General features: G+C 42.9%; 1 protein-coding gene across 3 annotated transcripts in view; it reads right to left on the bottom strand.

Annotated features, from left to right (window-relative positions):
• dtna (dystrobrevin alpha) overlaps positions 1–15,851 on the bottom strand; it is a 182,359-nt gene that overhangs the window by 20,073 nt on the left and 146,435 nt on the right. For all 3 annotated transcript variants that reach the window (XM_033019687.1, XM_033019688.1, XM_033019689.1), the window contains exons 16-19: positions 10,181–10,277; positions 9,702–9,722; positions 3,336–3,501; positions 2–91 (exon numbers count right to left, since the gene is read on the bottom strand). In XM_033019687.1, coding sequence (XP_032875578.1) covers positions 2–91; positions 3,336–3,501; positions 9,702–9,722; positions 10,181–10,277 — 374 coding nt within the window. The remainder of the gene's footprint in view (position 1; positions 92–3,335; positions 3,502–9,701; positions 9,723–10,180; positions 10,278–15,851) is intronic.

Raw genomic sequence — 15,851 nt, 5'->3', positions numbered from 1 at the left:
CCTGAATTCAACTCTTTTACCAAAGAGGACATTGTGTTGGTAATGGAATCTGCTGCCACTAACAGATTATTTCTCAAATTTCTCCTGGAACCTGCAAAGAAAACAATTTGTTTTATTATAGCTGAAAATATAAAGTTATGCCACAATTTTGTGTTTTCTTTTATGTATAGTAGTGTTTATATAGTTTTAAAAAATACACTTCTCATACTCCGTGAATTTATAGAATCACAAATGACACAACATAGAAAAATGCCCTTCAGCCCACTATGTTTGTACAGGCAGTTTTATGGAGGCTAACAACACCACATCCAAGTCTCCTGACCTTCTAACCCTTTACCCAAAATTCTGCAAACTATCTTTCCTTCTCTTTTGAATAATAATTCTTTAGAAGCTATCCTAAGAAATCACATGTATAAATTCATTTGCAGGATAAATGACTCTAAAATTGTAATTATTGTGGCCTTGTCAAACATAAGGGTTAGCACTACACACTACGAATCCCAGCTGTGGAGACACTGGTATCGTTGTCTCGTTGTAGGACATTGATCATTCTTTTATTCTGGATTTTTAACTTATGTATTGTGTTTTTAAAAATATATAATTTATGATACTTTTATAAGTGATATACTAAGATTTTATATGTACTTAATGATATTTTTTAATATGCAATCCATTAAAAAAAAAATGTAATGCTGCCCCTTGTCTGGACCTCGAGTCCGTAATAAAGTTTATTATTATTATTATTATTATTATTATTATTATTATTATTATTATTATTATTATTATTATTATTATTATAATACACCAGATACTGTATTCCAGGTCTTGATATTGCTCCACTTCTTTAAATAATAACTGAAGTCCTTCCTCCATGGTCCTATTTCACATCATCTCTTCTGCACCTTCATAAACACCTTGCTATTCTAGCCCAATTTTTTGGCCAGAAACTGAATATTATATTCTCAGCTGAGGCCAAATCTGTCTTTCATAAATGTTTCGCAAATTTCTATTTGCTTGCAACACATGAAGCATTTCAGCCCAAATGAGACCATGCAGCCCTCAGAGTTATCATTATCATGTTACTTATTCTCTTACTCTTAGATGATGTGAAATAGGAGGAGGAGGAGCCATCTTGGTGAACGGCTGCCAGCAGCCATCCGTTTTAAATTCGTTTTTTTTATAGTTTTTAGTGAGTCCTGTTTTTTTTTTGTTTTTTGTTTTTGTTTTTTTTGTTTGTAGGGGATATGGTCTTTTAATGTGGGGGGGTAGGTGTAACTTTATTTCTAGGTCCTTACCTGGTCGGTGTGGCAGCCTTTTCTCCGGGCTGCCCGTCGACCCGTCCTCGTGGCCTACCTGTGGGCTTGGAGCGCCGTTTCCTGGCGGAGACCGCCCAGCACCTCGGCCTCGGCGGCGGCACAGCGTTGGAGCGCTGGAGCGGAGTGGAGTGGAGCGGGCGATGCCTTGCCTGGGTCGCCGCGCTGGAGCTCTGGCGAGCTGGACCGCCGAGAGCAACATCTCCGGCTGCGGGTCTGCGGAGCAGAGAGGCGGCGTGCGGAGAGGCGGCAGTGCGGAGAGGCGGCAGTGCGGAGAGGCGGCGCCGACTTTATCATCGGGAGCCTGGGAGCTCCAAACCGGCACGGCCTTGTCGGCTTCGGCAGCCGCGGGCTCCAACCAGGAAGCGGCCGTTCCAGGTGGCCCAGCCGCCGAAAGGACTCTCCCGACGCCGGGGCAAGACCACCCAGTGAGAACGGCCAGGGACATCGGGCCTCCGTAGAGGCAATTGCGGTGGCCTCAATAGGCCTGACTTTGGGGTGAACATGGGATGGGGACTGGACATTGTGCCTTCCTCCACAGTGCTATCCACTGTGGGGGGATGATTTTTTTGTCTAATTGTAGTCCTGTAGGTCTGTGTCCAAGATGGCTGCCGTGAAGAGAGTGGACGCTGGCGCGCTTTGGCTGCCGCTGCTCTCTCTTCACACTGTGTTTTTGATTTTCTGTTTTTTTGGATTGAATTCTGTTTTAAATTTGTGTCTCTGTGATGTCTTTTTTACTTGTTCTATTCCGATTATATGTTTTTATTCCGATTACTATGTAAGGTGTCCTTGAGATGTCTGAAAGGCGCCCATTAAATAAAATTTATTATTATTACTATTATTACACATGCCCATGAATACCCCATTGATTTTCCCAGCAGATATTTACACTTCATTATTTATAGTCAACCAGCATACATTTAGGATACTGGAGGAAATCCGAACCCATATAATCACAGGGGAACATACAAACTCAACAGAACCAACACCAGATGTCAAACTTGAACTAGGTCACTGGACCCACTGACCAGGGCACTGGAGTTGTAGATAGCTGCACAACATACCGTGCTACTGTGTCATCTTTACTCTCGGCCTCCGTTGGTAAATTCTAGAAACCCAGATGGTTTTTCAAGTTTCCTCAGTCTATCCCATGGCACGCACTGTCAGGTCTTCCAGTCCCTGAATGCACTTTAAAATGTTACCATGTATTTCCTATCTTATTGGCTTAATGGTAGGAAATAGGGTGATTGTAGAGGTTGCTTTTTGAACAAAGGGCTGTTACTAATGACATGCCTCAGGGAATGATGCTGGGCTTATTGCTGTTTGTCATCTACATTAATGAGTTGTTTGAGAATATACAAGGCATAATTAGTAAGGTTACAGATTAAACTAAAATAAGTGGACAGTGAAAATGGTGATTAAGACAATAGACAAGTGCAGGAGTAGGCCATTTGGCCCATCGAGCTAGCACCGCATTCAATGTGATCATGGCTGATCATCCACAATCAGTACTCCGTTCCTGCCTTCTCCCCATATCCCCTGACTCCGCTATCTTTAAGAGCCTTATCTAACTCTCTCTTGAAAGTATCTAGAGAACTGATCTCCACTACCCTCTGAGGCAGAGAATTCCATACTCACAACTCTCTGCCTAAAAAAGCGTTTCCTCATCTCCGTTCTAAATGGCTTACCCCTTATTCTTAAACTGTGGCCTCTGGTTCTGGACTCCCCCAACATCGGGAATGTATAAGAATTACAGCGGGATCTGGATTAGCTGGGCAAGTGGAACTTGGATTGGCTAATGAAGTTTAATTGCCACATCTATTGTCCAAGAATAAAACAATCACCACTGCTATTTGTCAATTCTGTATTTGGGCAGAAAAGATCCAACTCCGAAACTGCACTTCTGCATTTGTGACAATAGTGTATCATTCATTCATGTATTTTGCACCAAAACAAATGCATTTCAGGCCAATTTGCCCTACAATATCAATTTTGAAAAACATATTTTTGCAATTAACTCACTTTGTGCAAATGCTTCCTGTACATCTCCTCCAACCCCTGTCAATGAATCCTGAGGTGTATGAGTTGGAGTTGAACAGGCAGAGGTTGATCTGATAGGCATTGGAATAGGAACGGTTCGACTGATGGTGTGACTCGGTGATGAACGAGGAGATCCTGCCCCCTGAGTCTGAAAAGAAAAATACAATGTTACTGCTTTACAAGAGAGCTTGACACGCTGGATGTGTGGAGAATGTTTCCTAGCATAAGCAGTAGAACCAATGTTTACAATGTCAGGACACAAGGAACTGCAGATACTGGTTTACAAAAAAAAACACACAATACTGGAGTAACTCAGCGTATCAAGTAGCATCGTTACTGCTTATTAACCTCTTGCATGCTCTGGATAACACCTACTTTTTCTATTAGATTAATGGCAAGTATTTCATGCCACGCACAGCAACTGGAAGAGTAGACACTGGGTAAAATTTTACCTGCTTTTACAAAAGTGGTGAAGACAAACTGCATTCTAATTTTTAGGACACAGAACGGTACAGGGGTTGTGAGCAGTGGTAATATCAACATTAACAGCTTATTCTGTGAGTCATCAGCCCCATTTAAAGTAGAGGTACGGAGTATTACAAAAGGGACTGTAAATTCCCCCAAGACTCATAACAAAACACAAGACGGTAAACAGCAGCAAACATCACAGGTTTTGGATGTTATACTCTTCTTGCAAATGAAACATAAACCAAAGGAATAGTTAGATCTCAAGCCGGGTGTTGAGCAGCCAGGTTGTTGTCTCCGCGTCAATGTCTCCCAGGCCCTGAGCTCCATTTGGTGGGTGGTAGAGCGGGCACCCAGATATTACACGGTTGGCTGTTATACTGGAAGCTATTTTGAGGGGGTCCCCAGGATTTCCTCAAATACAGATTCAGATGTGAAAGATATACCCATGGACATAAATGGAAAGAGTCATCATGGGTCCCTGCAAAGTTGAATGAACTCATACACATAGGTTAGTGAATGAAATCTTCATATGCCATTCGCATCAAATTCATCCCAACTCCAGGCAGGATTTAAGGCACCACATCAAGGCATCAATCACTCAACAACAATCTGTCGATCAGAATTCATACCTATCAGTGATACAGTGCACTGCATCCTCACAATGACCTCTACAAGTCTCTTACTCAGACCCCACAGCAACCATACACCAGCTATTTGTGCAACCTGAAGAAAAGGGTCCCAACCCAAAATGTCGTCTATGCATTGATGCTACCCAACCTGTTGAATTACTCTTGCACTTTGTGTTTTATGCAGTTATTCATATATAATGGGTTTATCATCCAAACCCGTTTCAGTTTGATGTACACTCGAAATACTAACCGCTTATTGGTGGGGGACATGCAGAGCAGTGTGACCTTATCTCATGGAAGAGAGGGTGTTGGCCATCATTGGAATAAATAGTACACAATTTATGGTGAGCTGTATGGTTAAAGCACACAGTATCCTTATATGTAAATCTTCTTTCTCTCAACCCATTTACTCTAAATCCTACCTCACCTCTTCCAATTTACAAGTTCAGGAAGTATAAGAATGAACCTTCTATTCTTCTGCCACCTCTACGTCCCACGGACCCAGTACACTACAATTCCTACACTTTTCCCCTTTCGGACAGTCAGGAACTGCAATCTCGCAAAACAGGGGTGGGGAGAGATGAGATCGTACTGTCACTGTCCACAAATCCGGTCTGGTACAACATGCAATCTACATGCTCACTTGACAGTGGAATTTCATTAGCACATTGGTAGTACCATCCATCATGAAGCGTTTTATGTGCGATGTCACGCTTTCCAAAAATAACACATGTTGAAAGTGGTCAACATGTGGGTGATGCAATTAACAAACTTGATCGCCGGCAATACCTTAGAAACCCAGGTGGTTGACATTATAGCTTTGTGGAAATCAATGTTGAAAAGAGCTTCCTTTATTGTGCCAGGACAGTCCAGTGACCTGTGTTCTGATAAATCCTTCCAATTGCTGGGAGGAAATGACCAATTGGCAAGATGACAGCATTCACGAGCCCAAAGCTATCACTTTGCCTGTTCTGTTATCACTACCCATTCGCCAGTCAGCCCCGACTGCTGTCACTTTTGATCATTTGGCAACTTGAAGCCTGGTTTGCTTCCTACAGAACTGCTTGAGGTCATGTTGCAAAGTAACCAGTAGATGTCTCCCATGAAATTCAGGAAGGCTTCTGTCAGAAGGCTGCAGCTCCGAGGTTGCACTGCATTTAGCTTAGATTAGTTTAAAGATACATCACGGAGATAGGCCCTTCAGACCACTGAGTCTATGTCAACCACTGATCACCTGTTCACGCTAGTTCTGTAGCATCCCACTTTCTCATTCACTACCTACACACTAGAGACAATTTAGAGGCCAATTAACCTACAAGCCTGCACGTCTTTGGGATGTGGGGGGAAACCGGAGCACCCAGAGGAAACCCATGAGGTCACACAGAAAATGTGCGGACATACGGACAGCAGCCGAGGTCAGGATTGAACCCAGGTCTCTGGCGCTGTGAGGCAACAGCTCTACCAGCTGTGGCACTGTGTAAGAGTACTAGGAAACTTGTATAAGAGTACGAGGCAAGCAGAAGACCATACCATTGTAAAGGACAATTAATGTTGACTTATTTATTGTATTTCAAATGTTTAAATTTATATCCTTTGTCACGTTGAAACATTATTTAGGCTGTCATTTTAGAATTATTTATGCAAGTTATTATTACGGCAGTGGATTTGCTTACAAATGGGTCTGTGTTCATCTGTCACAATAATTATGCTAATTGTCAAACAATACACTTAACATAAAGGAAGTAACGTGCCTGAAAAGTACAGGTTTGTGATCCAGTCAGTTCAGGATATAAAAAGGAAACAAAAACAGAGCTGACAAGTACTAAAAGACTATCCCTCTGTTAAATTTTCTGCATTGCTCCTGCATGTTAGGTACATTGAAAATGATCAGGAATTCATTAGTATGATTGATTATCACCCCCACAGTAGCATCCAGGCTAACAACTGCCATCACTAAATAGACGACCCTTTATTTACAACAGGTTCTTTGGAGCCTTTCATTGTTAAGGATAGCTTTTCAGCAGAGAAAGCCATTGTAGTACTTAAATGGCACTTTGTTGCCAGAATAGTTATTTAGTTCTGCACACTGGGACCTACAAAGAGATAATTTCCTACACCTAAAGCAGTTTAATTCAGGACACTCCCATTTATCAAACAAAACGTAGATATAAGGTCATTGGGAGCTGGTGTTGCTTTCAAGGACCATAGTACCCGAGGAGAGGAAATAAGCTGTAAACACATCAGTTATCGTGGGAAACAGGAGTGTAGATGAAAAGTTTGCCTGACATGAATTTTTATTGGTGGGTCGTCAGTGGAGAGAGTGTTAGCAGTTTTAAATTTGTTGGCATTAACATCTCAGATAACCTATCCCGGGCCCAGGACCTACATGTAATCATGGATGTGTGTCTGCACTTCTACTTTCTTAGAAGTTTCAAACGATTCGGCATGTCACCGCACACTCTGACAAACGTCCACAGGTGCACTGTAGAAAATATCTTAACATTATGACCTGTTTTGACAATTCCAACACACAGGTACAAAAGAGGCTGCAGAGAGTTGTGAACTCAACTCAATCCATCACAAACATAGGCCTCCCCACCAGCAAAAGCATCTACATGAGGCGATGCCTCAAAAAGGCGCATCTGTCATCCAGGACCCGATCTCGGCCATACCCTCTTCTCACTGTTACCATTCGGTACTGAAGCCTGAAGCTGCACACCATCAGGTTCATAAATAGCTACTTTCTTAAAAATACTGCCTTATCCGCTGAGTTACTCAAGTACTTTGTGTCCTTTAGTGTAAACCAACATCTGCAGGTCCTTGTTTCCACACAACCCTAATCCTACCTTGACAACAGCAGAATATGGACCACCTCTGCACCACTATGGATGGGTTTTTTCCGCCAATTGTATTTTGCACGAATGCCCTGTTTTTATGCAGTCTTCTTTTAGAAAATTAGTGTATTAGTGTGGCTTGCATCTAAAATGTATAATATGGGTATTACGCACAATGCATTCATCGTATATATTATATGCATAACATACAATGTATGGCTAATATAATGCACATATAAAATACATAAAGCAGATGTATAAAGGGCCTGTCCCACTAATTTGCGACCTAATTTGCGAGTTTAGACGAGTTTGCGCTCGACTCAAACTCGCAGCATGGTCGACACGAAGTCCTAGGAGGCCACTGTAACTCTCCTTCATGCTCGAGGGAAGTTCCCGCATACTCGCGGCCTCAGTTTAGTCGAGAAAATGTTTCAGCGAGTAAAAATTGGTCGGCATGGTTCTTTTGAACTCGTAGTGCAGTGGGGTCGCTTTTTAGTTATAGGCAGTCAAGGTAACCGTAGGCAATCTCCTTTGCTGACCAGGCATTTTAATTGGCTCATTGGAGTTTTCAGAACCAAGGAAAACCAACCTATGATGTTAATTGCCCGCTAAACTTTATTATGTTGTCTGGCTTCTTAAAAGTGTCTCCACTCCTTCTCCCCCCCCCCCCCCACACTCTCTAAAGGACTTACCGTAACTGTGCCAGCCATCTTTTACCTTCCTGTTCATCGTGGGTGTGAATTTCAGACAGCGCTCCCCCGCTTTCCCTGGCCCCCGCCTTTGCGATGTGTTTGTGTGTGCGGTTGGTCGATCCAGCTCGCGATTTCATCACTGACGGTCGATCCAGCTCGAGGTTTTTCAGGCGAGTGCCCTCGAGCTTGAAGGTCGAAGACAGTCGCTGAAAAGTCGCGTTAGTAGGACAGGCCCTTAACAAGTATAATTCATGTTTTTCAGTCTACATGTATTCTGTAATGCTGCTGCAAGCAAGATTTTCATTGTACCTGTACCTCACCGTACAAGTGCATATGACAACAAAATCGACGACACTGGGGAAGAGCAGATGTGTATCATGAACAATGAAATGTGGAAAAACAACAGGACATGATGGGGACAATGAACAGGTCAGATTCAATGGAAAGATTCTGAATATGAAACTTTGCGCTATTTCACTTTCCACAGATGTTACCTGACCTGCTGCGTGTTTGAGCATTTTCTGTTTCTATTTCAAATTTCCAACGACTGCAGTTTAAAAAAGTTTTTGCTTAACCAATGAAACATGCAGACGATTTTAGACTGGTCAGGTAACAGCAAAATGTTAAGTTTACAGCTACTACATTTTCACTGGTAAATATCAAGAAATAGGGGAAGCAGCAGAGGTAGTTGAATGGCTCGTAAAAATTTTAGGGATAAATAAGACCATGAGCTCCTTGTTTTTACCTTAGATGGAGGGTAGAAGAGGCAGGTGATAGAAATTAAAAGGAGATACTGATGAAACTGGGGCTTGCTCGCTTTCCCAGGTGATCTATATCTGGTGTTGTTCCAGAGAGCTATTCATCAAGAAGGCTACTTGCATATCTTGTATGAATACTGAAAGCATTTTACGGCAAAATCAGCCAATTTTATCAGCAGGCAATTTCGTGAAAGGCTTTCAATATACCTGAGAGTTCAAAGGTTCATGAAGGTAATTTAGTAATGTGGCCTTTCAGGAAGACAACTAATTATTTCTGTAGAATAAAATATTAGATGAACATGGCAGGCTTTTCAAAGCACACAGAATAAAGATGCATCTTAACATGGTTAATACAAATCCATTTTAAAATCATATTAGCAATAGTTCACTGGCTACTTAAAATGTCCAAGGGTCATCATTATCTGCACATTTTGACTTTCTTGTATATTATTCTTGAAACTGTTTTCACTTGAATCAACGGTTAAAATTACACATTCATGCAAATTATTTTAGCGTTTTTTCATTCTTCCCCAACAAACGGAAATGCAGCCAATTGAGCCAAAATCAGTTCAGTGAATACACCTTTCAAATTTACTGGGTGTCAGATTTGTACAGCAACCAGATTAATAAAATGCTATCAATTTATCACAATGCCTGTTTAGTTGATCATTGTCATAACCCCAAGGAAACAAGATATTAAATGTACACTCATTATCATATGCAGTTATCTCACAAACAATGGGTAATATAAAGCGTCAAAGCACAGCAAGGAACCTTACAACGCATTCGTACTTTTATAACTAAAACAAGTGATTAGTTATAAACCGAGTAGATTAATACAAATTCAACCTTTATTATTTCATATACATTAGTATCATTTGCCACAGAAAACCTAGCTTGTTGCAGCAAAAGCAAAATGTGTTTATTGAGCCACAGTGCAAGCAGAGAACAAAATAAATCGGCTTACTTCCTGTCTCATTTCTTCTTCCTATTCAAAAGTTTAAAAGCCAAGTATTATTTAGACAAAGCATCATCATATAATTATGTAATTGTTCAACATCGTTCATTTCCTAGCCTGCAGCCAATAGTATACATTTATTAAAACAAACATTTATAAAAGAAGATAAAAAACATAAGGGGATGGCTTTGAGGTGAATTCACTCACGGGCACATCCATTTACCAGTGGTAAATTGGGATTAGCATCAGAGAAGTTCCCTGCTTATACCCCTTTCCAAATCTACTACATCCAAGGCTAGAAATTACAAAACAATGAACCCACCTCCACTTATCAATTAAACTTCATATTCCTAATTTGCTACACTGCATTGTTGTTTTGCTGTGGTTTAGTTAATTGTTTAATACATGGCCAAAAACCAGAAACAGGTGAGGAAAATTCATGTCATCAATCTGTTACATTTGTTAATTTTCTAATAGAATGACCTTACTTTCAGTAACTTCATCAGGCCCTCCAGTTGAACCATTAATTCTCGGCGGCTTTCTTGCAGTGCCGACATCCTCTGTTCTAATTCGTCTTTTCGCTGCCTGTGAAGTGTACATCAAGACTAATTTTTAATCTAACATGTGTCCATTAGTTTCTGAAGGATCTGACAGTTTTTTTAAAGCAACAAAGTAAACAAGTTTAGATTTTTTATGCCACTCAGAGTGCTGGTAGGTACATTTTTTTTGTTGCAGTATCAACAGATTCTTCAAAATTTATTCTAATATTTAACCACATTCTGAAAAATGTCAAAATGAAAGTACAATCAATGTTTTGCTCGGATCTAAAAAATTATTTTTTTAGTCATGAAGATAATCAGCTTTACCTTGATCAGAAGAGCAAAATTGGGCAAGCTTTTCCTCACGCCGTCTTGGTACAAATAACCTGTGTCTGTTTATCAGGTATTATACTATTACTCATCAATACTCATTAAAAATGTTAAGCACAGAAGAAGACTTTATGGAATGAGGGGTGATTTCGGTGGTGACCACTTGATCAGGATACCAAGTGCTAAGAGGAATTTCCAGTTCCAGATGACCTTACTACAGATAAGTAACCAGCTAATTTCAAATATCCAGCCCCTTTGTTTGTGCCAGGTAGCGAGAGTTGAACACATCCTCACAGAAATTTATAATTTTAAAAAGTTTGGCAGAACTGAAAGATAACAAAGTCTTTATTGTATTTAATAGAAATAACATTTTAACTGACACTGTTAACTTTGGAATTGCTTTCGGTAAATTTGAGGTTAAATTGGATTGTATTTGACAATGGGTGTAGGATGTGTTTAGCCTATTAGCTGAGTCTCACGTTGCGAGTTGACACAAGAGGTACCCCGAGTTAAAACTCGTGGTAATAACGTACGATTAACGTACGGAACTCGTGGATGCAACTTAGAGACTCGTGGCGCTAACGGCAGGTACTCCTGAAACTTGTCAACTCTTGCAAAAAATCAAACATGTTTAAAATTTTCCACGAGTCAATTTTACTCTTGTGGTTAAGAATTGAAACATTTTAACTCGTTGTAAGTACGTAGTGGCCCGTGCGTTTACCTTAGTGTATCGTGAGTCTACCGTGGGAACTCTTTAACTCAGCGGGCAGGCAGCAGCAGATTGTCGCTCCCTTCAGTTTCCCAGCGACAATCACCTGCCATAACGCGAGAGAGATCATGCACTGTTGTAGGTTTCCTTTGCACGTCGGTGTTTCTGTCTTTCTCCACTCATTGTTGGCCCTATCTGTCACCACCCCCACCTACACCCCTCTGTTTCCCGGTCATGTGTGTAACCCCTTCCCTCCCCTCTCCAGCTCCCCGCTCATTGCACCCGCGCGGGGGCTTTGCACTGTCTTCACGTCGGCGATGCCAGCAGGTCAGTGCCAGTCGCCCCGAAGCAGTCGCTCCCTTCAGTTTCCCGGGGGTCTGGACGGGACTGGAGTTGGGAGGTCAAGGGGGGGGGGGGGGGGGGATGGGTGGGTTAGGTGAGCAGGAGAGTGGGGTTGTTTGCAGTTGCAGAGGGAGGGGGCAAGGGCGGTACAGTTCCCAGTCTCAGCTCCTGTCCAGGGGTGTGGCTGGAGACCTCAGGACCAACGGGACACCGACCCCCAGGCCCACTGCAAGCACGGAGAACCCAGAGACCCACAGCCAACTGCAACTCCAGCCCAGCCCCGCTCCAACTCCAGAGGAACTCGCTCCCCGATGGGCCGCTACGGCGACAAGTGGCAGTTCGCCCACAGCCCGAGATGAGGGGGCGCAGGGTTCTCATGGGTTCTCTGGGTTTTCCATGCTTGCAGTGGGCCTGGGGGTCAGTGTCCCGTTGGTCCTGACATCTCCGGCCACTCCCCTGGCACTGACCTGCTGGCATCGCCGACGTGAAGACAGTGCAAAGCCCCCGCGCCGGTGCAATGGGCGGGGAGCTGGAGAGGGGAGGGAAGGGGTCACACACATGGCCGGGAAGCAGAGGGGTGTAGGTGGGGGTGGTGACAGATAGGGCCAACAATGAGTGGAGAAAGGCAGAAACACCGACGTGCAAAGGAGACCTACAACAGTGCATGATCTCTCTCACGTTATGGCAGGTGATTGTCGCCTGACCGCTGTTCCTGACGCTAAAGCCTTGGGATCGTTGCCCTTCGTGTTGTCGTGGAGAGGGAGGGGGGTATTGTGCTGTTTGGTCGCCCCCTGCTATCCCAGGGACAGGGAGACACAGCGGCTTTTGAGACTGGTGGGCAATCACTTCCAAAGTGTCTGCTCACACAGTCAGTACACCTCTCCTACACTTGTCTCCCGCACTAAGATCATCCCGCAGAGAATGATCCCAGCCTAACCCAAGAGCCATGTCACCCCAGACAGATTAATGACGCCCCCCCCCCCCCCTCTCTCCACCTAAACTCATGCCTGGGCACCAAAGCAGCTCAGGAGGCGAACCCTGAGCTCCGTCTCACAACAATCTGATGTGCACATCCGTCCACATTCAAAGATTTAATCTCCCGTCTCCCCGCAGTGTGTAGACATGGCAGTAAATTCAATTAAAACATATCAAACCTGTGTGTTTCAAACAAATCATAAGTATAACTGCTCTGGCACTGGATGGTGCGCATTTTCCCTTTGTAGGTCACATCAATAGATGCGGCCGCGCTGAATTCTATCTTTAAAACAAAGCCACAGGATGGAGAGGTCTTCTTTAACACTGTTGCTTATTAAAACATAACACTGTTGCTTATTAAAACAAACCTTCAATCAGGATTGGCTCAAGAGTAACTCGGGAGACGAACTTGGAACATCGCAGAAATGACAAGTAAACGGCAAACTTGTCATACCCGTGGGAACTCGGTTAAACTCTTGATCATACACTTGCAATCTCGTACACACCCACGAGTCTTTCACTCGGGGTACCTCTTTTGTCAACTCGCAACGTGACTCAGCTTTTAGGCATTTAAACTGGTCCTGGATTTCATCCTGTCTCAGCATTGAAATTATTTTGGTGTTATTCATTACATTAACACATAAGCAGAAGTCTGCATTTTGAGTGGCTACAACAGGTTAGATTAAATTTCATTGTTTAAAGCAAGCAGGCACATTGTTCTGGAAATGCAAGTCATATTAGAGATGACTGCAGTTTGCTTAAGGGGTAGTCCAACATGGGAATGGGCTGCATGGTTTTCCAGTGCTATACTTAAGAAACATAGAAACATAGAAATTAGGTGCAGGAGTAGGCCATTCGGCCCTTCGAGCCTGCACCGCCATTCAATATGATCATGGCTGATCATCCAACTCAGTATCCCGTACCTGCCTTCTCTCCATACCCTCTGATCCCCTTAGCCACAAGGGCCACATCTAACTCCCTCTTAAATATAGCCAATGAACTGGCCTCAACTACCCTCTGTGGCAGAGAGTTCCAGAGATTCACCACTCTCTGTGTGAAAAATGTTTTTCTCATCTCGGTTTTAAAGGATTTCCCCCTTATCCTTAAGCTGTGACCCCTTGTCCTGGACTTCCCCAACATCGGGAACAATCTTCCTGCATCTAGCCTGTCCAACCCCTTAAGGATTTTGTAAGTTTCTATAAGATCCCCTCTCAATCTCCTAAATTCTAGAGAGTATAAACCAAGTCTATCCAGTCTTTCTTCATAAGACAGTCCTGACATCCCAGGAATCAGTCTGGTGAACCTTCTCTGTACTCCCTCTATGGCAATAATGTCCTTCCTCAGATTTGGAGACCAAAACTGTACGCAATACTCCAGGTGTGGTCTCACCAAGACCCTGTACAACTACAGTAGAACCTCCCTGCTCCTATACTCAAATCCTTTTGCTATGAAAGCTAACATACCATTCGCTTTCTTCACTGCCTGCTGCACCTGCATGCCTACTTTCAATGACTGGTGTACCATGACCCCAGGTCTCGCTGCATCTCCCCTTTTCCTAGTCGGCCACCATTTAGATAATAGTCTGCTTTCCTGTTTTTGCCACCAAAATGGATAACCTCACATTTATCCACATTATACTGCATCTGCCAAACATTTGCCCACTCACCCAGCCTATCCAAGTCACCTTGCAGTCTCCTAGCATCCTCCTCACAGCTAACACTGCCCCCCAGCTTCGTGTCATCCGCAAACTTGGAGATATTGCCTTCAATTCCCTCATCCAGATCATTAATATATATTGTAAATAGCTGGGGTCCCAGCACTGAGCCTTGCGGTACCCCACTAGTCACTGCCCGCCATTGTGAAAAAGATCCGTTTACTCCTACTCTTTGCTTCCTGTTTGCCAGTCAGTTCTCTATCCACATCAATACTGAACCCCCAATGCCGTGTGCTTTAAGTTTGTATACTAATCTCTTATGTGGGACCTTGTCGAAAGCCTTCTGGAAGTCCAGATACACCACATCCACTGGTTCTCCCCTATCCACGCTACTAGTTACATCCTCGAAAAATTCTGTAAGATTCGTCAGACATGATTTACCTTTCGTAAATCCATGCTGACTTTGTCCAATGATTTCACCACTTTCCGGACGGAACCAAAGTAGTTATTCAATTGGTCCGCCATATCCTTGTTCCCCATGATCAACTCACCTGTTTCTGACTGCAAGGGACCTACATTTGTTTTAACTAATCTCTTTCTTTTCACATATCTATAAAAACTTTTGCAGTCAGTTTTTATGTTCCCTGCCAGTTTTCTTTCATAATCTATTTTTCCTTTCCTAATTAAGCCCTTTGTCCTCCTCTACTGGTCTCTGAATTTCTCCCAGTCCTCTGGTATGCTGCTTTTTCTGGCTAATTTGTACGCATCATCCTTCGCTTTGATACTATCCCTGATTTCCCTTGTTATCCACGGATGCACTACCTTCCCTGATTTATTCTTTTGCCAAACTGGGATGAACAATTGTTGTAGTTCATCCATGCAGTCTTTAAATGTCTTCCATTGCATATCCACCGTCAACCCTTTTAGAATTAATTGCCAGTCAATCTTGGCCAATTCACGTCTCATACCCTCAAAGTTACCTTTCTTTAAGTTCAGAACCATTATTTCTGAATTAACAATGTCACTCTCCATCCTAATGAAGAACTCAACCATATTATGGTCACTCTTGCCCAAGGGGGCACGTACAACAAGACTGCTTCCTCATTACTCAATACCCAGTCTAAAATAGCCTACTCTCTCGTTGGTTCCTCTACATGTTGATTTAGATAACTATCCCGCATACATTCCAAGAAATCCTCTTCCTCAGCACCCCTGCCAATTTGATTCACCCAATCTATATGTAGATTGAAGTCACCCATTATAACTGTTTTGCCTTTGTCGCACGCATTTCTAATTTCCTGTTTGATACCATCTCCAACTTCACTACTACTGTTAGGTGGCCTGTACACAACACCCACCAGCGTTTTCTGCCCCTTAGTGTTTCGCAGCTCTACCCATAGCGATTCCACATCCTCCAAACTAATGTCATTAAGGCTTTGATGGCGGAGATAACGAGCAGAACAAAAGTTCTGTCATTGGGACCAAGGGAAATTCCGAATACATGTTGAGAGATCAGTGGATATTATGCTGCAAGGAGTTCAATGATTCACAAGGTCAGTATATAGATTCTCAAATGCCATGTGGTACCAATTGCAGCAACACCTTTGGCC

The sequence above is a fragment of the Amblyraja radiata genome, chromosome 4 (assembly GCF_010909765.2).
Source record: "Amblyraja radiata isolate CabotCenter1 chromosome 4, sAmbRad1.1.pri, whole genome shotgun sequence".
Classification (NCBI taxonomy): Eukaryota; Metazoa; Chordata; class Chondrichthyes; order Rajiformes; family Rajidae; genus Amblyraja; species Amblyraja radiata.
This window is presented reverse-complemented; position numbering and strand designations above follow the sequence as displayed.